We start from the raw sequence: 24400 nt of genomic DNA, 5'->3' as shown, positions 1-24400 counted from the left end.
TTCTGATGTTGTGGGTGTACGTGTGTTATTTTCTTTCAATTTTGGTTTGAGAAAAGTATGTATGTGTCACAGAACCTGCTAGATTGCATAGTAACACCACCTGAAGTCGAGATAACATTAAAATAAATGGTGCTTTGGAACAGTCAGCTCTTTGGGTATTTGAGGGGGGCAAAGTATTTACTACTAAATATATACATACAGTAGTTGAGATTAAAATATGAAGATGGAGAAAACATGTACAGCAATACATGGTGCTAATGTGTCCAATGACTATGTAAACATTGGTTATAATGCTGTGAAATGAGATACACTTTGAAATGGTGAGCACATTTAAAGATGAAAACGACTCAAAATGAATGTAAGCAACATTAAATGTAAAAGCTATGTATTTAAGTGCCTGTAATTAGGTCAAAATGTATTATAAATATTCTAATATTTGTTACTTATGTGATATATTGCAATCTTTAGTATTGTCCTTTATAAGTACAAATCTTTCTGTCATCCTGTGGTATAAAAATGTTTTGCATGTGTCAAAGTATCATTAATAAACCTACAATAGAAAGATTTATATTATTGAATTTGTTATAATCACCCTCTAAGTGAATGGTTGAGGCAGTTGTAACACTTGAAAAAAAATGTTTTAGACAGCAGAAAAATAATATTGACAGAGAAACAAAAGTGAGATCCAAAAGCAGATTTTATGTTTTTTTTATTATACATTTTTGCTGTTGTTGAAAATGTCTCTCTAAATGATTTATTTACATTTTTTCTCTAGTGTGTATAATTGCCCCTGATTTTCCCTACTCATTCATTCACAGTTGTGCTTTCACAAGTTATTTCTGAAAGAGATTTAAATGATTGTATTTGCATCACAGGTGTGGCTCTCGTGCAGTGCGGTGGATTTCAGGTTTAAAATTCAAACAAATCAATTCTTCATTGTTCTTTCAGTGCTTTGTAATTTAGTCAATTTATTAAACATTGCTTTTATATATAAGGGAGGGTTTGGTGTTGAACTCATTTGTGTGTATGTGATCGTATTCTTTCATAGTTTATACTATTCATATGATTTTTTTTTCCCAACATAAACGGACTTTCCTAGCATTTAATGGATTATATCTGCACCCAAAAGACACTTTATATTATGAGTTGAGTTATAAAAACAATTGACCCTTTCTTTCTATTCATGCTGTCTTATGCAATAAAATATTTGACAACATAAATCAAAAATGTATGATTGTATAAAGAATTCACTGTACTACAGTGTATCTGTTGTGCCTCAGGCATGTGATTCTCCACAGATGGTTTTCTGTGCATACACAAGTCAAGAGCTTTCTGGGCATGTAAAGCATCACTAATTACCTGTTTGACTTTTATGCTCAGGCTTCTGATTTTTCAGATTTTCATTAGCAAATTGAATTCAGTAAATGCTGTTTTTATAAGTACAGTAGTCATCAATCTTTTCAGTGGCTGATGCAAAGTAATTTTGAAGATGCCATGGTATATGAACAGTGAACTTGGATGATGGTCCGGGATAACAGACCGTGAAGAGAGACTTTGGGAGACTAAAAACCAAAAAGGACAACATGGGACATGCAGAATCTACTGCATTTTCAACAAACATGACTGTTGTAGATTTCACCAATTTCCAGTGAGAATATTTGGTGATATACTGTATTTTCAGAGAATGTGAATGATTGTATTTAGAATATATCACTGTTATTTTTACATGTTCTTTACATCATGCAAGCATTGTATGTTTCTCCATTAATTGTCCTCCTCTTCTGGTCATAGAAATATTTGTAACATAAGATGCTTGACTGTTAATTTTGTCTGCTAATTGCATTCTGTATTTTTAATATGAATATTTTTATTGATTTATTTCCATCAAATATAAATATTTCATTTCATTTAAAATAAATTGGGTTTCATTACATTTTCCAATAGAGCACCCAAAAAGATAAATGTAAACATACAAACTTCTCATTAAAGGTAAAAAATTAAATCCACAAAAAATTCATTGACACTTTACAATAAAGTTCACTAGTTTACATTATTCAGTCAGCTAATTTCGCTAACATGAACTAAGAATGAACAATACTTCAGCAGTTATTAATCTTAGTTCTTGTTAGTTTCTTTACTAATGCATGATTAAAATAACAAGTAGTGTTGTGGTAACACATGATCATAATCTACGTCCTTGCTCCTACCCAATAACCAAACTTTACAATGACGTTACTAACTATTAATAAGTAGCAAATTATATTGAGGCAAAAGTCATAGTTAATGGTTTGTTAATATTGGACCTTGAACCACATTAGTTAATGCACTGTGAACTAATGTGAACAAACAATGAATGACTGTCAATGAACTAACATTGACAAAGATGAATAAATAGTGTAATAAATGTATTGTTCATTGTTTGTTCATGTTAGTTAATATATTAACTAATGTTTACAAATGACACCTTATGGTAAAGTGTTGATAAAAAATCGAACAAATATATACATTAAAATATTAAATTTTCTTTCATTATACTACATGGAGACTAAAGTGCTACATATGCATGTGTGTACAAATACATTAAAACTCTATACTTGAATTTAGAGTGGGATTTTGTTGTGTGAGATTACAAATATATTTGCATTAGTTGCTTCTTTCTTAGCATAGCGCTCCCCTCTGTGACACTCCAAATAAGGACCCCAGTCCTCTGTGGGTGAACAGGCTGTTTTGATACGCTGAATGACAAAAGCAAAGCGATCAGAATCAAATAGTGCATGACTAAAGATCACAATGTACCACTTACATACTACACGTTAATATACACTGCCGCTTAAAACTTTGGGATCAGTAAGATTTTTAATGTTTTTTTAAAGACATCTCTTATGCTCATCAAAGTTCCATTTATTTGTTCAAAAATACCGAAAAAAGTATTTTTTAAATATTTTAATATACTTTAAAATATCATTTATTTCTCTGATGTAAAGCTGAATTTTCATCAGTCATTACTCCAGTCTTCAAAAAAACACCACAAAACCAATCATAAGGGTAGATTTGAAACTGAGATTTTAAGATGAATAAATACGTTTTCCATTGATGTATGATTTGTTAGGATAGGACAATATTTGGCTGAGATACAACTATTTGAAAATCTGGAATCTGAGGGTGCAAAAAATCAAAATATTGAGAAAATCGCCTTTAAAGTTGTCCAAATGAAGTTCTTGGCAATGCGTATTACTAATCAAAAATTAAGTTTTGATATATATATGGTGGGAAATTTACAAAAAGTCTTCATGGAACATGACCTTTACTTAATATCCTAATGATTTTTGACATAAAAGAAACATGTGCTGATTTATTATCAATGTTGGAAATAGTTTTGCTGTTTAATATTTTTTTGGAACCTGCAATACTTTTTTAGGATTCTTTAATAAATAAAAACAACAGCATTTATTCAAAAAAGGAATCTTTTCTAACAATGTACGTCTTTACTATCACCTTTTTATTAATTTCACATCCTTGCTGAATAAAAATAGTAATTACTTTCAAAAAAGAAATAAATAAAAATGTACTGACCCCGAACTTTGAACGGTAGTTTATATTGTTAGAAAATATTTCTATTTGAAATAAATGCTGTTATTTTTCACAGATTATTCATCAAAGAATCTTAAAAAAAAGTATCACTGGTTTCAAAAGATAGCATATCTGGTTTCAACATTGATAATAATTCAGCATATTGGAATAATATCTGAAAGATCGTGTGACACTGGAGTAATGATTCTGAAAATTCAGCTTTGCATCACAGGAAATAAATTCTGTTTTAAAGTATGTTAAAATAGACAACCACTATTTTAAAATGCAATAATATTTGACAATATTACTGTTTTTTTCTGTATTTTTAATCAAATAAACGTAGCCTTGATGAGTAGAAAAGACTTCTTTAAAAAGCATTAAAAATCCTACTGATCCCAAACTTTTGAATGCCAGTGTAAAAAAAAATCTAACATTTTTTTTTTTTTCTCAGATAAATCATGAACATCCTCAACATTTACCTGCCAGGGGCCTCCACTAGCTTTTAACAATTTCCAGACTGCAAAAATAGGGATCCATATGAGGCAAAAAGCAGTCATACACCAGCCCAGAGAAATGCCCCAATCTGGATATTGAACTGAGCCATATGTGGGAGATGTAAAAGTATATATGGACCACACAAGGATAATCTGGATAAAAATAAAAAAAAATTAATTAATTAAAAACAACTCATTATATCTATTATAATTAATTATTATTTACATAACAACTATCTATAGATTAAAAACTGTGTACATACAGAAAGAACCACCGGAGTAATAAAAAACCAGCAAGCTCTCCACCATAACCAGAAGAGGGAGCTCTTAGTCCCAATCATCATCTCAATGTCTTTGATGAAGCGATTGCCACCTGAAAATGTAAATGCATTTTAGAAAAGAAACAGAACAAACAATATATCACTATCATTGCTAATATATACTTACCATACAGAATGGATAGACCCAATACCTCCAGTAATCCAGCAACCAGGAGAATCCATCCAGCACAAAATGTGTCAATTAAATTCACCCAATATATTCCTGCCTATCAAAACAAAACACCTTTTTTGTAAATGTTTTTATAATTGTAATAGTTTTAAGGTTGGTCTTAGGTATCTTCTAAAATGTAAATCCTTATTAGTAATGGTTTGCCTACCCCAGTGACACACGGCAAGCCGAGGAAAAAGAGAACAATGCAGACTCCTGTCGTAACAATTCCTCGTCTGGACTTAAAAAGTTTGGGATAGGCATCCTGGAGGCAGGTGGCGATAACCTCTGTAGATAAATCATGATTCATATTAAATATTTGAGTACTTTTTTAACATATGTGACCCTGAACCACAAAACCAGTCTTAAGTAGCATGGGTATATTTCTAGCAAATGCCAAAAATGCATTGTATGGGTCAAAATGATCAAATTTTCTTTTATGCCAAAAATCATTAGGATATTAAGAAAGGATCATGTTCCATGAAGATATTTTGTAAATTTCCTACCATAAATATATAAAAACTTATTTTTTGATTAGTAATATGCATTGCTAAGAACTTCATTTGGACAACTTTAAAGGTGATTTTCTCAATATTTTGATTTTTTTGCACCCTCAGATTCCAGATTTTCAAATAGTTGTATCTCAGACAAATATGGTCCTATCCTAACAAACACCAATTCAAAGCTTATTTATTCAGCTTTCAGGTGATGTATAAATCTCAATTTCACAAAATAGAACCTTATGACTAGTTTTTTGGTCCAGGGTCACATATTATTATTTTTTAAATATCCAAATCTTCTTTTCTTTACCTATTCCTGCAAACTGGGAGTCCAAGCCAAGGGTAATAAGCATAAAGAAGAATAGGATTGACCACAGGGGTGAAATGGGAAGCTTAGAAAGGGCATCCGGGTATGCAATGAAGGCCAATCCAAAACCTAAAAATCAAAAAATTGTTATTTTTTTCATTTCTTATGTTTTTATAAACTCTATGTTATTATAAATATTATATGCTGATATTTTTCTTTAATACAACCAAAAAAGTAAGTTTGAAGCAAAATGAAAATGAGTACATCATGCTTGAAATGTAATTTTTGGCTAAACTATTGCTTTAATAACTCATTTGAGTTATTCCCCAAAAGATAATGATCATTTTTTACTCTTTCTCATGTTATTCTAAACCTGTATGCTGCTATGTTTTTATGTGAAACAACAGGAAAAAGTGGGTTTAAAAAAACATGAGGAAAAGTACAGAATGTTTATTACTTTTTAAACTGCTGCTTTAATGGCAAGCTACATATTTTATTGTGTTCTTTTTTTTTTACAAGAACTCTTAAATGTTCTGCATGCAATACACCCTGTTGATTACTGAAAAATAAAAAGCAACACTAAATTTACATTTCAGATCTTACCAGCATCTGCAACTTCTGACACTGGTTTTTGATAGACATGCGCCATGTGTCCAAGGATAGAAAAGATGGCAAAGCCAGCAAAGACACTGGTGCCGCAGTTTGTGATGCACACTATAATGGAGTCTTGGTAGCAGTTGTTGTAAAACTTGTTGTAAGAGGACAGAGCCATCAAACCACCCCAGGCAATGGAGAGAGAAAAGAAGATTTGAGTAGCTGCATCCTTCCAAACCTACAGTAAAAACAATCTACATTAGCTGTCTGATAGTGGTGTATTCATGTGATTATAAGCTTAGAAGGTCATATTTAGATCTTAACAGGCCTCAGCATCAGACAGTTTGGTGAGGTTGGACTTTGAGCCGATGTAGTACTCAATGCCATCTTTTGCTCCCTCCAGAGTCGCACCACGAATCAGCAAGATTAAAAGAACTGCGTATGGGAAAGTAGCTGTGAAATACACCACCTGAAATATACCATTTATTTGGTTAAACTGAATCCAAAATGCTTTGTTCTCTTGCTGCATCAATGTGATTTATTATACAGGTAAAACACTAACCTTCCCAGAGGACTTTATGCCTTTGAAGAGAGCTGCTCCAACTAGTATCCAGGCGAGCAAAAGGCAAAGGGCCAGGTGCCAAACCACCGGCCCCGTCTCATCCATACTGCTAGTGCGCCGAAGAGCCACTGTACTGAGGACAAATTATTCAGTCACAAATTGTCAAATACAAAAAGAAAAGAAAGAAAGAAAACTTAAAACACACCTAGATAACAAAAAAAAAAAAAAAGAATCAAAAGAATGGAGATAAGAAAAACAGATCTGAATGTTTGCCCTTTTGACTCACTCCCATTGATTCTATCATTTATGATTAAAGATTAAAATATGTTGAGGTGAAGACCGTTTTTAAACTTTTTTATGAATTACGAAATATATACACTGCTGTTCAAAAGTTTGGGATTGGTAAGTATCTTCTGCTCATCAAGGCTGCATTTATTTGATTAAAAATACAGAAAAAACAGTAATATTGTGAAATATTATTGCAATTTAAAATAATGTTTTTCTATTTTAATATCCTTTAAAATGTAATTTATTTATGTGAGGCAAAGTTGAATTTTCATTATCATTACTCCAGTCTTCAGTGTCACATGATCATTCAGAAATCATTCTAATATGCTGATAATATTAGAATGATTTCTGAAGAAACAATGTACTGTAAAACTGTCACCTTTGATGACCTCTGATACTGTCACAAACTTTTTAACAGTATACTGTAAAGATTTAGAATCCTAAAAGATTCTAATTATAAAATTTAAATTCTAAAACTGTTAAAAGAGTGTAAGAATGTTTAGTCTAGGTTTAAAAAAAAATATATACACACTTTTTTTAGCTTCTGTGCTTGCTGCTTCCATCTTAAAACTAAACCCTGGTAAACATCAAAAGGCGAGATAAACCCAACAACCCGCCAAAGCTTCCTGTTTCAACAGGAAATACTTCAGAACAGGAAAGAAACTACACTCTACACATTTTCACTGCTGTGAGAATAACCCCAAAACCTGACACAGCCTGAAACATTAATTTAGTCATGAATAATCCAAAATTTAGGATATATATTGTGAAAGAAAGAAAGAAAGAAAGAAAGAAAGAAAGAAAAAAAGAAAAAAAGAAAAAAAGATAATGTCAACTTATAATAAAAATAAAATGTCAACTTACTCCCAGTAGTTCTCGCTGGGGCTCTTGCCTCCTAAAAAGTCATTCTGGCAGGTTTGATTCTCAGCAGTCTCATTCAGCATTGAGGCAGTAGTGTTGTAAGCTATTGAAATACAACATAAGGTCTAAACAATGATCTACTGCAGTTTTATTCTAGATCATGATGAATAAATACTTATAAAACAATAATTAGATCATAAAGAAATAGTTATAGTTTAAACTCTTTTCAACTCATTTCAAGCACAGAGCTGTAAGGAAGTTTCCACCAGAGTTCTTTATTTTTATACTTTATTGGGTCAAGTCTAAAAGGAAACTTTCCCTTACAAGCCAGTTCATCTACAAAAACCCAAATACTTTCATTATCATTATCTTTATTATACTATGTCTGACACAGAAACATGGGCCTCTTTAAAAGTGAAACAAACCTGTTGAGTTGCAGTCCTTGGCACTCCAAGGGAGAGGAAATTGAAAAGATGCAAAAAGGTAGTAGATACTATAAGCAATGATCACATTATAGTAGATCGCCACAAATGTGCTAACCAGCATCATTGTAATGCCAACACCTACAAAAAAACAAAAAAAAAAAAAAAAAAAAAAAAATGTAAAAAATGTATAAACCCCCTTAAACATTGATGTAAATGTCCTGAGGGCAAATGTATAGTAAGTATGCAATCTGCATGTTAACTGTGTCAGAGGAACATTTGTCCTTAGCGTGTCTCAAGGTTGGTACGTTTATGAATCAGCCTTGAGGCTTTTACCACATTGGTGGACCTCAAAAAGTTCATTTGAATCCACAGTGTATTTTTCAGAAACTCCTCTGCAGCTTTATATCTAGCAATTTTAAGGTTGACTTCAACATTACCTTGCAGTATAGGCACTGATTTCCATACATTGATGGGGCCTTGGCTGCAGAACTGTCCAAAAGAGCTCTCCAAGAAGAACAAAGGAAGGCCAGCAACAGCCAGCATGATCGTGTAGGGGATGAGAAAGGCCCCTTGAAATATTAAAAAGATGCAGCGTTCAAAACTTCAAGAGAAATTTTAGTGACTCTTTACTTAAAGCCTTTATGGATGCATTATAAAGGGTTATTAAAGGGTATAATGCATTATAATTATTCATAATGTGCACTGTAATACATTATATCTTGTCGTAAATAATCGTACCAGAACTTAAAACGCATAGTGTAACAATGAAAGTGTTATAATTTATTAACTGTGATTACAATCATGAGATTGCATTCATTGCATGCATTACAAGGCATAATTAATGCATTAAAACTACTTTTATAATGCATTATACGTAAAATTAGTAAATTTTCTTCAAAAATTATTATTTTTTTCATATAAATTCTTCTGGGCAGGCAGATTTGTAGTATGTGAGTTACGAGAGAAAGTATAATATATTGCCCATTTTGTGGCACATTTTTAGATTCTTACTCCTCCATTATATACAGTATAAATAAGACCTTAATTTAACATACACTGCTGTTCAAAAGTTACATTATTTCGATGTAAAATATAGTTTATTCCTGTAATGCAAAGCTGAATTTTCAGCATCAATACTTCAGTCTTCAGTGTCACACGATCCTTCAGAAATCATTCTAATATGCTAATGTTGTGCTGCTTAATATTTTGTTGGAACCTGTGATACTTTTTTCAGCATTCTTTAATAAATAAAAAGTTAAAAAGAGCAGCATTTATTTAAAATAGAATCTTCTGTAACAATATAAACTGCCATTTAAAATTTTGTGGTCAGTGCATTTCTATTCTTTCTTTTTTCCGAATGAAATCAACTTTTATTCACCAAAGATGTGTTAAATTGATGAAAAAGTGATAGCAAAGACTTATATTGTTAGAAAAGGTTTCTATTTTGAATAAATGCTTCATCAACGAATACTAAAAAAGAATCTCAGGCTCCAGAAAAATATTAAGCAGCACAACAATGATTTTGGAAAGTTCATGTGACACTGAAGACTGGAGTAATGATGCTGAAAATTCAGCTTTGCATCTCAGAAATAAATTGTATTTTAAAATATATTAAAACAGAAAACCATTATTTTAAACTGTAATAATATTTCAGTTTTTCTTTATTTGTGCTCAAGTAAATTAAGCCTTAATGAGCATTAAAAAACATTAAAAATCATACTTATCCCAAACTTTTGAACGGCATCAAAAATCTTATTAAAAGTCAACATAACGTACCTCCCCCATGTTTGTAAGCCAAGTATGGAAATCTCCACACATTTCCGAGACCAACTGCATAGCCGATCATAGAAAGCATGTACTCTCTTTTGTTGCTCCAATTTCCCCTGTCAGTGTTTTCATCTTTCTGCCCGACATGAGGATCTGGCTTGTTGGCTTCATTGTTATCACTGTTATCCTGCAAAAAAGTGAAAAATAAAATAAAATACCAAATACTCACTACTGAATCACATCACAAAAAAATCTTCAGATATTTTTTATTACCAAAACATTACATTAGATAAAAACTGATGTCAATATAATTGTTTGTTACCTGCTCGGCTGCAACTGAATTTCTGAATAGTACTCCTGTAATGTTGTTCAAGCTGTATGTCTTCATTCTTCCACAATCTCAAGAGCAACATGTGAAGTGATGGATACACCTGACAGAGTGAACTTGAGGAAAAACTGTACCCGGTAGTCTTATATAGGTCACATCCACTCCTCCCCACCCCCTTTCAACATGACAAACCATCACATTTGGTGTGTTCATACACATTACAGACGCTGATTATAATCTTGCTTTGCATTTATATTTACACTGTTGGAAGTACCATTCATTATAAATCAATATTCTTTTAAATTTAGCTTGATTTATTAATGGGATTTTTTTGTGTCTAAATATAGTATATCTATATTATACAATGTGCACAGTGTTTTTTTACTAATTTTAGTAATCTTCCTTTAAATTTAGTAATCACTACTTATCTGAGTAGAGTGTCAAAATACAAGTCATCGCAAAACACTTTCTACCTCAAGAAGGGGCTTCACCGTCATCCTCTGTCATTACAGCATGAAAGTCACTTGTTCATGAATCAACAAGAAAAAAGTAAAACATGAGGGTTAGATACATATATGACTTATACATATTTATTCAGCGAGATCACTTCCATGACATTTTATCAGTAAACATTTAGGCGAGGCAGAGCTATTTAAGGAATGTAAAACAGACTATGTATTATGTAAAGTTAAAATTACGATGTGGTTTTACAGAATGATATGTATTATATAGTTCGGTTGCGTGGAAAAATACAATAGTAAAATTCTGGGAATGTTTTTTATTGTCTTTTTATTGTGTCACAATCATTGTAGTTACTATAAAGAAATTAATCAATAATATTCATCATGACACAAGAAATGATTCCCGAAATTAAATGACTCCACTTCCCTGTTTTTTGTCTTTCAAATCATGCAGATTCCAAACCGCTATTGACATTCCACAGACTCTCAATGACTGGACACTGAGGGATAGAGAGCAAACATAAGATCTTTGTATTGAGTTTGACAAGAGAGCACAACCCTAAAATAATCAGGGAACTTATTAACTTAGCTCAGCTTTTCTACGTTTAAACGTCTCACTGCCTCACCGCTTGCGTTAAGCCTTACAACTCACCACCAAATTACAGTATGGTTGGCATTTGTGAGGAACAGGTCATGAGCTAATTCCCGCAGTCTGATGTTATTGCCCAGAAGTGTTTTGACGGTCATTACAGTGCTTATCAGGTATTATAAATAAGACCTTAATTTAACATACACTGCTGTTCAAAAGTTACATTATTTCGATGTAAAATATAGTTTATTCCTGTAATGCAAAGCTGAATTTTCAGCATCAATACTTCAGTGTCACACGATCCTTCAGAAATCATTCTAATATGCTAATGTTGTGCTGCTTAATATTTTGTTGGAACCTGTGATACTTTTTTCAGCATTCTTTAATAAATAAAAAGTTATTATAAAGTTATTATAAAGTTATTATAAAGATTGTGAGGAACAGGTCATGAGCTAATTCCCGCAGTCTGATGTTATTGCCCAGAAGTGTTTTGACGGTCATTACAGTGCTTATCAGGTATTACAGGCAAAGGAAACAAACAGTATCCCCTCAAAGGCTGTGTCTGTTTTAGAGGAAAGGGTTAAATAAATGAACAGTTACTGGCATGAGAGTGAGCATCTATAAAAAGTGTTTAAGGCAAAAAGTGGTTGTAAGGATGCTTTTATAGTTTTGACACTGGTGGTATATTTTTAATTGTTCAGGAGCCATGCAATGGAAATCTCAAGTTATTGAGTTCACTAGCAAATCATTGGTCGTCAAAGTAAAACGGCACCTTGCTGACGAGTTTGCAATGTGTAATGCATTTGTGACTCTGATAAAAAAAAGTAAGTTATACTCTAAAAATAATTTGCATTCAAGAAAAGTATATCTATTACAAATGAGGACACTGATAAGAGTGAGTCAACTGCATTTACCACAAAATACTCCCTGTTACACACTTACTAAATTCACAGTATGATCTCATAGTCGTATTTCTTGATGACTCTCAAGAAAGATGCTTTAACAAAACAGAACCCAGCATCATTAAGGTCAAAACATGTTTTCGTATCCATGTAATGCGAAAAATAAATGCCTTGCAGGCTAATAACACTTGACTTGCAAATTGAATTACTTTAATATGTAACTAATTCATGGCATAAAGCACAAACGCCACATTCTCCCCACTGTCAGGATTCTTTGAAGGTTACTTCCTTGATTCAGGCCTGAATCTGTCTAAATGTTGCGATTGTAGCAGCGCTCTATCAACAAAGACGTGTCAACATATAATTAAAATTTAGTAGCAATAACCTGATATTAAGTAATGATGAAAAAACATCTGTCAAAACTTAACTGTTGACTTAAAGGGTGACTTGAGACTAATCTATGATATCAGAATCAAACAAAGTAAATTAGCAGCTTGTGTTTGGTGATTTCCGTACCTGAAATATAGTTTTACATTAACTCATCTCAGGTATGACAGATGGGCCATGCAACTCTTTATTTACTATGTAGACATTAACAAGAGCCCATCTGGATATAAAGATATGAATGTTGTCACAGAGACCTAGAGAACTATGATTTGTTTGCATATGTTTTATACTCACATAAAAGCATTTAATACATCAAAATATTAACTTTATTGAGCCACGCGAAAGGTCTACAGGCATGTTTAAACACCGGGACCTCAGTCATATTTTATATCACATGCAATACATTTGCTCTTAAAACACAACCAAAGCTTTCCACCTTTCAGATGTGAATGGAGTATTATGCATTTTTAAACTTTTTTAGTTTAAGTAAGATAGTTCTGTTCTCCATTCAGTTTTTCTGTTTTACATGTAGAATAAATACTCACAGCATTGTTCAAACTTCTCTCCTGAAGACAGATGAATCCACAAACCTAAAGTTTGTATCAAAGAGCAAACTGCAAGGTTGATTTTAGCGCTGCCAATAGTGTCATCTAACCAATATACAAGCACACAAACCTAAAGTAAAAGCACAGAAAGGCATATTAAGATGGCTATGTGGCTTATGATAAAAATAAACTAGCTTCACATACCTTAACAGAGGATTTCCATTTCCTATCTAAATCCCTCAATTTCCTTTTCCCCCATTTCTGTATTTGTACTTCTCTCTAAAGTCCACAGGAAATTAGATTCCTCTCATACAAAATCCCAAGGCACTATAAATTTCCCTACTTTAAAATCAATGCCATTCTGATATAATAATGTTGGGGGGAAACAAACGTGCCCCCTGTTGATTGGTCACTGTTATTACACGGCAATATCAGTAGCCAGACGAAGGCACAGGGCAGCTTCAGAGGGCATGTCTCCAGCACTGATCTCATTTCCTTCCAGCCTCAAGACTTGCAGCTTGGAGAAGTTCATGACATCCACCACACTGCAGAAACTGCCCAATGTAAACTCTAAAATGAATGGAAAACAAGTTTTTATGCAATTTCAACATGTATGTGGCATGGGAACAATCATTGGATAAAAGATAAAAATAGTTGTTGTAGACTGTTTTACTAAACTACACTGGAAGAAATCATTTGCTTAATCATTTCAATCAAAGTTTAGCCTTAAAAACATCTAACATCCTTAAACAAAATGCATTTACACAAGAAACAAAATGAGTGATAAGAGAATATATTAAAATGTATCATTTTAAATTATTCTTTGTTTTATTGTTCTGTTTTTAAATTATTTGTAACCATAAAAAATCTCTAAATGTTATTTAAATATATACATTTCTATGCAAAACAACAAAAAGAATGTTGGGAGGGTTGGAAAATTAGCATTTAAAATTAATTAACAAGTCTTAATATGAAATTATATTGTAATGTTTTCCACTTTCTATACAAACATATATTATATATATATATATATATATACACACACACATCTAATAGCAATAAATAATAATAGCAACAAATATGAATATATTTATATATAAATATTATTTGTACTTTTTTGAATATAATATATTTATTATTATTATTAATAATAATAATCATCATCATCATTTAAATGTGACTTTTTAATTATATTATAATTATTATTATAATTATATAGATCCAAATGGTATTAAATATACATATATATATACTTTTTATATATACTTATTATTATTCCAGCCATGGACTACAAATACGTTTCATAACAAAAGAAACCTAATTATAACAAAGGCTGAAATAATTACTTCAGTAAATAATAACAATAATAAAAACCTCATGGAAGTGTACACGAATGTTAAAAATATGTAGAAGTGCTGTACCTTTGATCTGATTGGCCTGTAGATACAGATGTTGCAGATTAGTACTAACAACAGGAATGCTCTCCAACTTGTTGAAGGACAAATCCAGCTCCACCAGACCGCTGTTGTTAAAAGTGTTTTGAGGGATGCCTTTGTTCGTGAGCTTATTGTGAGAAATACGGACATACTGCAGGTTGGTGAACTGGCTGAGGAAGTTCTCTGGAACTGCTTCGATGGAGTTGGACTCTAGATAGAGCTGGTGGAGCACCTCAGGAAGACCATTAGGAACCTTCTTGAGCTGGTTACTGCTCACATCCAGCAGAGTTAACGACTTCAGACCCTTCAGGCCACTGCTGATATCCTGGAGACCGTTGTTATGGAGCAAAAGTATGGTCAAATTCTCCATGCCCTCAAAAGCGTTAGGGGGCAACTTGGAGATTTGATTGTGATTGAGACGAAGGTCACGTAGTGAGCGAGGCAGGTTGGACGGCACCTCGGTTAGGTTGTTGTTGTTCAGGTACAGGCGATCCAAGTTGACCAGTTTAGCAAACGCTTGCTTGCCCACTGAGTTGATGTGATTCTCATGCAACATAAGCCACACAAGGTTGGTGGCATTTCCAAAAGCATTATCTCGGACAGAGGTGATCTGATTGTGTTGCAGGTACACATACTTCATTCGGGATGGGATGTAAGGCATTTGTTTTATGTTGCGGTTGTCGCAGTACATGGCGACTGGGAAGGTTGGAGGACAGTCACACTCCTCGGGACATTCTCCTCCGGTGTTGTCGGCCTGCAGAGAGGCATAGCCACGGCTGTTCAGAGAAGAAAGCCACTGGAAAGGATCTTGGTCCTGAGCCAGCGAGAACTTCAGGAGCCCCAACAGCAAAAGAGCGATTAGCCGCATTGTCACTCACAGCTGCAGACAGAAAGAACACTTTTAATACTTGCAGGGTTAGTTAAAATGCTTAAAGGAGAAGTTTATTTCCAGAATGATAATGATACTCCTGATTTCCTGATAATGTACTCAACCCCATGTCATCCAAGATGTTTATATCTTTCTTTCTTCAGTCACAAAGAAATTAAGGTTTTTAAGAAAACATTCCAGGAATTTTCTCCATATAGTGGATTTCAACAGGTTGAAGGTCCAAAATGCAGTTTTAATGCGGCTTCAAAGGGTGAAACGATCTGTCATTTTCTTAAAAAAAATACAAATTTATATACTTTTTAACCGCAAATGCTCATCTTGCACTAGCTCTGTGATGCACATGCACGTCTTCACATTGGAAAGGTCAAGCACGGTTCTTTGTCTGTATACTTTGGTTAAAAATGGTAGGGCCGGGCGAAAAAACTCCATCTCATTTTTCCCCTCTAACTTCAAAATTATCCAACATGATTGTTGTACCTTTCTTTGCACGTTCACTTTGTAAACACTGTGTCGTTGTTTCCACCTACGTCATGCTTTATGCTTAATGTAAATGTTAATGTGGTTAAAAAGTATATACATTTTTTACTTTTTCTTAGAAAATGACAGATCGTTTTGCAAGTTAAGACCCCTATTCCTTTGCTGGTATTGTGTAGAGACCTTTGAAGCTGCACTGAAACTGTAATTTGGACCTTCAACCCACTACGTACCACTGAAGTCCACTTAATGGAGAAAAATCCTGGAATGTTTTCCTCAAAAACCTTCATTTCTTTTAGACTGAAGAAAGAACGACATGAACACCTTGGATGACAATGAGGTAAATTATCAGAAAATGTCCATTCTGGAACTAAACTTTCCCTTTATTATTGATAACCTTGCTGTAAATCCAGCCTTAGAAAGACTGCTGGTCTTCGCTGGTTTAAGCTGGTCTAGCTGCCCACCCAGCCTATATAAGCTGATAGTTAGCTGGTTTAACTAAATAAAATAATAAAATAAAACAGTCTAAGCTATTTTTTCCAGCTATAGCTGTCCTTCCAGCAGTTTTTGGTCATTTGTATGACCAACTAAAGCAGCGTTAGATAGCTAAAAAAAACATCTTTAACTGGTTTAAGCTGTTTTTCAGGTGGGTGTCTAGCTGATTTGCCCTGATTTGCCCAAAATCCATCTAAACTAGCAGATCAGATCAGGCTGGAGGACTAAAATCAGCTTTGATTGCTAATTTTACTTTTACTAAAAACCAAAAATGGAAATACAGATTAAAAAAAAAATACTGAAATGACTGCAAATCAGTCAAATGTTACGGCTATAGTGTAAAAATAAACTAATAGAGAGTACATATATGTTAGGTAGGAAACCTAGGCTTTTGATTTATTCATATATACAGTAAATTCAGTAACATCTGTTTGAAAAGGAGGGGAATGAAAACCATAAGAACAACAAACATGTAACCATATTCCTTCAAGGAAAACGTTCAAGACCAAATAGCAACACCATAGCAAGACAAGCTTGTTCCACTTGGTACCAAGTCCAAAGGAAAATTTCAACAAGTCTCCATTGATGCAGAGATGCAAAATAAGACAAGAATAAATAAATATATAAATCTTCCACTAACATGTTGCAGTGGAAACAGCATCACACCTACCTGATCAACAAAGGCACTGCCTTCTCTTTGTCTCACAGCGAGTCCTGGTAGCAATATGAAGTGGCTTTGGCAAAGACTGCAAAAACCCCTTCTCCCCTACAAGTTTTTTTTTTTGCCTCCACCCTCCGAACCCCCCCTCTCATACCCTGTCCAATTACAGAAGACTTGCCTTTCTCCATCCCAAGTCCATTTTTCACCAGCGTTGAGTGGCTGGTCTCGATCACTCCCAGCTGTGGAACATGTTAGGGACATCTGCTTTTGCATACATCATGCTTTTCTCATTACACAGAAAGCGGCCCTTACTGCGAGACCGACCAAACTATCAACATTGCATGAGGGAGCTGTATACAACGCTACAGACTCTTACCTTACCTCCAAGAGGTGCAACAAACACATTCCCTTCAGATTACAAACTAAACTGACTTGAGCAGTGGCCAGTATTAAACAGTCAGCCATTCAATCTCTGGTGTGTTTCATATCTTCTTCAAGTTTCATATCTCCAGGAATGTCAGGTCCTCCATCTCTTGAGAGGCCTCTCTTTGTGGTCTTTGATGGCTGGTTGCAGCCAGCTGGTTTTTGGTAAGTTGATCTGCGGTACGCTAGAGGTGAAGGCTTTGGACTCGACACAAGACACAAAGCCAGACAGCTTCATGTTCTGACAGCTCCAGGTCTGAATCACAACCACGGGTCTTGAGGGAGCCTCCGTTTTTATTTACTGTGTGAAAGGTTGAAAATCCATAGGTGTGGATGGGTAGCAGCGAGAGCTACTTTGTGTAGCTATTTTTCTTTAAGTCCTACTTGGGTCAAAAAGCGAAAATTGAATAAATTTGATCTATAATATATGTTCATGTAATAGCAATTAGCATGGACCTTTCTGGGCCTTGAATGTAGTAGTAGGCGTTGTGTCTATGCAGGGTCAGCTCTTATATTTCATCAAAAATATCTTAATTTGTGTTCTGAAGTTGATCGAAGGTCTTATAGGTTTGAAACAACATGAGAGTGAGTAATAATGACAGAATTTTCATTATTGGGTGAACTATCCCTTTAACTGTACACTATTTGGATGCATAGATGACTATCGCCCTGTAACATATTGTTTTCCATACTGCAAGTAGTCTGAGTGTCTCTAGAAAAAGCCTCAGGTCCAGAATGCACAGGGTCTCAGAGGGAGGCGAACTCAGCATCAGGAAACACTTTAAATTCCTGCCATCCCTGTCCCAGCTCCTGCTGCTCTCTCTCCAGCCGTGACTTCGCTTCTTTGAACTTTTGAATGATTTGTGATTTGTTTCAGCACACAGAGGTCAGACAACAGAGGTGACTTGAATTACTGCGAGACGTGCTTTCTTACATTATCTTGTGTGTAAATAAAGACTGAAGCTATTAGTGATCAAGTGGAACAAGTTATTCTGCTGGAATTTTGTCAGTTCTATAAATGTCTGATTCTACTGATGATTCTATATAAAGCTATGAGAATTCTGAATTCTGTCATCATTTTACTCACCCACATCTCACCGTCTTCCATGGAAAATAAAGATGACAGAACATAAGAAATATTTAGACATAGAGAGATATTGAGATGCTCCATGTGTTCGTTTGTTTGTCCATGCAATGGAAATCAATTAACCTTGTGTTAGGGAAACGAAAAGAAAAAAAATCACTACCTATGAGCTCTGTCAGTAGCTGTGGTCATCAGTATTTTGTTTACCGAGTTGTGTTGTGGTAAAAAAATAGCAACAGTAGCACCAAGTAGCATTTTACATCATCAAAATAATATATAATAATTAGGGCTGTCATTTTAACGTGTTAACTTAATTAATTAGTTATGAAAAACAACGTGATTAAATATTTTAACACAGTTAATGCTTTAACCCCACCCCCAGACCTGTACACCACATACTTCATTGTTACATTCACATATTTTTTTGTTGACAAATTATGATGCATAAATGCAGTTATGCCTTAAAAATGCAAAATAATGCCCCAATATGTGTTCTGTCTCATATTTATATAAATCACATATTACACAATATAACACAGACAGCAAGAGCAATAAGACACGAGTGCTTATTTTTTCCTGATCTATAACAAACTTAAATGTTTTTATACAACAGTTCAGTAAATAAGAAGTTGTGTAATATTTTAAACACTATATTATGTGTTTTTGCTCAATTTTGCAGAGAACATATTACCTTGAAAGCCATAGCAGAATTGTTGCACGTCTCCACAGTTGTTTACTTTCTGAATGAATCCACGTTTTGATTCATTCCAACAAATCGTGTGAATCAATGATTCAAAGGCCCGTTTATAAAGAGAACCATTTACTTAATTCCTGAACGAATCACCCGTTTGAACGAATCGAATGAGTCAATGACTCATAAAGATATTTACTTCCATCTGCTGGCAGATTTAGTTTCTTATTAAAGCTGGCCGCACACTAGACGATTTTCAAATCATAGACGATTTTAAAACTATGGGAGACCACAGACATGACGACAGTTCCAGTCGATTTTTAGGCTTATAATCCTCTGAACACACACACTAGACTAGATGATTCGACCAGACTGCAAGACCACACACTTGTAGATTGTAGGAACGACTTCAAAGTGACAGGAGAGCTTAAGCAGACTCACGAGATCAAACGTGACTAAAGAAGAAAAACAAATGCAGGACAATCAGCTCCGACCGGAAACTAACAATGAAATGAATTGTTCTACCTATCGGATTGTTTTTTTTTAATGTCTACACCTACCCCAACCCTAAACTTAGCCCTTACTCTAGTACAAAAACAGTTTTATTGTTGTACAGTGTGACTAAAATAAACGTTAAATTGATGTGCGCAGTAGCTAGAGCTGCATTTCTTCTAGCCTTAACCGCAGCCAGATCAAGAATCCTAAATATCAAATATGTCCTCCTGGTACTTTGTAATATTCTTATTTGTTAAAATTGAATTAAATTTTTTATATATATAATTTGTTTTTATTGTTTTATTGTTGTTTTTGTTTTGTATGTTCCTCTTTTCTGCTATAAAATATATATATATATATATATATATATATATATATATATATATATCAAATATGTTTGATATTTACGATTCGTGTTTGGGCATGCATCGTCTCGATCGGGAGCAGATAAATAATCGTAATAACACCACATAATAGAGGATGTTTTGGACAAAAAATCGTTTGGGACCAGCCTCAAATCGGGCCACGCCCCCGGATCATTTGGGGGTGCAAATCGGCCTTAAAATCGTCTAGTGTGTGACCAGCTTTAGAGTATCTTTTCATTAAAAATAAATAAATAAATAAAGAATTATAATAATACAAAGGGATAGTTCACCTTAAAAAATAAAATAAATGAACATAAACAAAAGTATTTTAAAGACTGTTGGCAACGAAGCTGTTTTGGTTACCATGACTTTCATTATGTGAACAAAAAATACTGAGATGTTTTTCAAATTATCTTCTTTTATGTTCCATAGTTTACATTAAGCTGTTGCAGCCTAAATGGTTATGTGTAATAGATTTGATGTTGAATCAAATAAAAAGTTCGTTCTAAAGCTTTTATTTTTACAGTCAAACTTATAACACATCATGTAATTAATTAGATTAAATATTAGATTAAATATTAGAATAATTAGATTTTTATATCGATTTTAGATCGATAGCCCTAATAAAAATATGTATAAAACAATGTGGATTTGTTAAATAATGTAAATTTTTCATGGGTTTTCTGCTACATATTTCAGTAAGAATCATTTATGTTATTTTAAGTCTTAATACCCGGAGAGCTCTTTAACAGATTAATTAATTTTCTAGCATTTCTAGCATTTGAAATACAAGCAATTAAAAATATTTCCACGCAAAATACAGCTGATAGTAATAGCACAGCATACCATAAAATATTCTGCTCACAAACAATATTTACTCTGATTTGTCTTTGTTTTTTCACAGGTCACATCTCACATGTCATCTCAAGCATGTTCTCACACTGCTGTCTTTGTGTGACCAAGTTCACTAAACTTATGGGCAAACAGAACTTTATTAGGGTCAGATTTGGTGTTTCTAAAGGAACTTACACTATGTAATTGGTGTAAAATGTAATTTTTAAACAACAAAAAAAAATTACATGAACAAATATTTAGATTATCATAGTCAAAAATGTAATAATCTACACACTTTTTATCCATTTGTAATGTCATTTAACAAGGAAAAAACTGAAGCTTATAAACATGCCAGTGTACACTTTAGGACACCTAATGCATACTTTGTTTAGAAATAATGATTTTATTTTCATCAGAACTCACATAGTAGTGAAGATATACAGCGCCCTCTAGGAATCAGTTTAGGCAACAGCATGTGATTCTGCAGCCAAGATACAGTATGAGTCACATTCACAGGCATATGATCTCAGTAGGAAATAACTGATTATACCCATTCATATAGACTGGAATTAATCAATAGGCTTCTTCAAAGCTTTCAAAATAACATATGTAATACAGATACATGAAACAAGGCTTTGAGAGAAAAAAAAAAGTTTCTTTTTCAAAGGTAACACTCAAGCCTGTCAATCATTTAGAATTGCTACAGCATTTGTGCTTAATGGTATTAGCACTGAAATGTAAGAAAAGAGAAATAGCTTGACCTGTAAACTGACCCTCATATGCTCTCTGTAAAGTCTCCTCCAGACTGCCTGTTCTGTGCAACTGGCTTGGCATGACTTTGCCACAGCAGTCTGCTAACTGCAAAACATCCACAAAGACCTCAGTCATAACGTGCCAAGAAAGAAACAGCACACACGACTGGTGCATGCTTTAAAAAATGCATACACAGAATGTAATTTACACATTTAAGCAGTGTTTTGACTGGTTGTAATTGTACACTGAATTTATACTGACTGGAAATTGTACACAAACTGGTGAAGACAACATTGAGAACAGTGACGTACTAGAGTGTGAGGAATTATGGATGTGTAACCCTAAATGTGAATGAGATCTATGTGAAGCAATGCTAGTCAAGACTTTGAGTAGTTTTGCTCTCCAAGAAATTGTAGTAAAAGACAAAGCTTGAATAGGTTCATTTAGATACCGCTCCCAGATAGCACACGTACATCTGCAAGATGTCTGTTAAAGATCACTTGATCTGGAAAGCATCTACTCTGTACAAACATCTGGCAGACGTCTGTAAGATGTCAGTTTTACATACACTACCGTTCAAAAGTTTGGGGTCAGTACATTTTTATTGTTTCTTTTTTTTTTCTTTTTTTTTAAAGAAATTAATACTTTTATTCACCAAGGATGTCTTAAGTTTATAATTAAAAGTTTATTAAAAGTTAATAATAAATAATTTACATTGTTATAAAATATTTATATTTTGAATAAACACTGTACTTTTTAAACTTGTTATTCATGAAAGAATCCTGAAAAAAAAATCATCACAGGTTCCAAAAAATATTTGGCAGCACAACTGTTGATATTATCCAACACTGATCATTCTAATAATAAATCCGCATATTAGAATGATTTCTGAAGGATCATGTGACACTTAAGACTGGAGTAACAGCTGATAAAAATTCAGCTTTTCATCACAGGAATACATTCTATTTTAAAGTATGTTAAATTAAAAAACATTATTTTATACTGTAAAAACATTTTGCAATATTACTGTTTTTTTTCTATATTTTTAATCAAATAAATGCAGCCTTGATGTGCATAAGAGACTTCTTTAAAGACTATTACAAGTCTTACTGACCCCAAACTTTTGAACGGTAGTGTACGTTCTAAATCATAAACATCTTAAAGACATCTAATAGATGTCTATTTGACATCTGATAGGAAACGTCCAATAGACATATTGCAGATGAGCAAACAATCTAAAAAAATACGTCTTGCAGATGTAAATGCAGACGTCAAATAGACATCTCCGAGATGTGCCAGTGCTATCAGGGTTGCAATTATTATGTGTAGTTTGATGGGGCCATGAATCAACAACTCCAAAGGCATTTAAATGTCTTCCTCAGCATCATAGTTTTTCTCAAATTCCCAGTCTGTTGTAACTCCTGGAGTTCTGTGATGTTGTTAGCACGTTAGGGCCAGATATTATGAAGGTGGATCCACTTTGTAACCCGAGTGCAAAGACACAAAGGTGCAGTGTTTTTTCTGATGTGAGAAACATTGCTAGTCAAGACATTGAGTTGATTTGCTCTCCAAGAAGTTGTATTAGAACGAAAAGCTTGAACAGGTTCAGTGGCAAAAAGTATGTGTAGTTTGATGGGGGAAAAATTGAAAAGTGCTGAAATGGTTTAACTCACTCAGCAGCATTCAGTGGTTTTCCTCTGCATCAGTTTTTCACTAAGAGCCTACTAGGGTCTCAAATTGCTTGAATTCTCACTCTATTGTACTTGTTGGAGTTTTATGATGTTGTAGTAAAATTGGAAACACTTCCATAATATTTTCCCCTGTAGAGTAATATTGGATACACTTCGATAATGTTTTATCCTGTAAATCCCTAAAACTGTGTTAGTGTTTTACCACAGATATGCTGTAAAGCTTCTTTTTCAGTCAGAGATAGTTGGTTTATGATTTAAGGGGTATTTCCACATTAATTTGACAATAAATGTGGCACACCCAAAGACTCTTTTTTTGGCTATGCTAGTGCTTCTTTTGTATTTTACTTAATTTTTTACACTGTGGAGCTCAGTGGTTACCATCAACTGTTTGGTTACCAACATTCTTCAAAATATCTTCTTCAGTGCTTTGGCTGCAATACTAAATATCTCCCAATCCTAGGCATAGGTCCGTCAGTATTGTTCAATAAGAATGCACATTCAGAAGTAATATCTGCTGCTCTGCTGAGTCCACACGGTGTACAAGGATCTTCTCCATTTGTTCATCAACATTCATGTTGTTCTTTTAATTAAATGTTATCATCAGATCTTCCCATTTCTCAATTCCAGGGATGCACATGCCCTCTGGTGCAGCCTTTGAGATGGAAATCTCCATGAGCACTGATTCTGGGATATATCTGGATTAAAATTTAATATTTGCTGCTTTTGTGTGTGGCATTAACCTGACTCATTTCCCACGTAAAAGGAGCATTTGGAAAGAAGCACTGAAGAATTTTAAAAAGAATGAAATGTGACATGCAACATGTGAGAGACACTTGTAACATTACCATATGACAGCTTAAATGAGAAGTCCACTTCCAGAACAACAATTTACAAAGAATTTACTCATCCCCTTGTCATCCAAGATGTTCATGTCTTTCTGTCTTCAGTCATGAAGAAATTGTGGTTTTTGAGGAAAGCATTTCAGGATTTTCCTCCATATAATGGATTTCATTGGTGCCCCGATTTTTAACTTCCAAAAT

The 24400-nt window shown here is 33.7% G+C and overlaps 2 protein-coding genes across 2 annotated transcripts; both read right to left on the bottom strand.

Moving 5' to 3' along the window:
• Positions 1-399: 399 nt before the first annotated feature.
• slc6a14 (solute carrier family 6 member 14) lies at positions 400-13168 on the bottom strand. The gene is made up of 16 exons (XM_051122650.1): positions 13070-13168; positions 10659-11146; positions 10180-10360; positions 9867-10044; positions 8528-8659; positions 8091-8228; positions 7669-7768; positions 6517-6649; positions 6283-6423; positions 5964-6192; positions 5364-5489; positions 4723-4841; positions 4512-4611; positions 4328-4437; positions 4050-4217; positions 400-2735 (listed from the first exon to the last, which is right to left on the bottom strand). Exons 3-16 carry the CDS (start codon positions 10243-10245, stop codon positions 2601-2603), a joined length of 1875 nt encoding a protein of 624 aa, XP_050978607.1. The 5' UTR covers positions 10246-10360; positions 10659-11146; positions 13070-13168; the 3' UTR covers positions 400-2600.
• Positions 13169-13486: 318 nt separating this feature from the next.
• On the bottom strand, positions 13487-17102 carry fmoda (fibromodulin a). Its single transcript, XM_051122651.1, has 3 exons — positions 17034-17102; positions 14491-15385; positions 13487-13639 (listed from the first exon to the last, which is right to left on the bottom strand). The coding sequence occupies exons 2-3, from the start codon at positions 15371-15373 to the stop codon at positions 13488-13490; spliced, it is 1035 nt and encodes a 344-aa protein (XP_050978608.1). The 5' UTR covers positions 15374-15385; positions 17034-17102; the 3' UTR covers position 13487.
• Between the last annotated feature and the right edge of the window lie 7298 nt (positions 17103-24400).

Source organism: Labeo rohita, chromosome 11, assembly GCF_022985175.1.
Source record: "Labeo rohita strain BAU-BD-2019 chromosome 11, IGBB_LRoh.1.0, whole genome shotgun sequence".
NCBI lineage: Eukaryota > Metazoa > Chordata > Actinopteri > Cypriniformes > Cyprinidae > Labeo > Labeo rohita.
The sequence above is the reverse complement of the archived record's forward strand: the minus strand, read 5'-3'. Positions and strand labels throughout refer to the sequence as shown.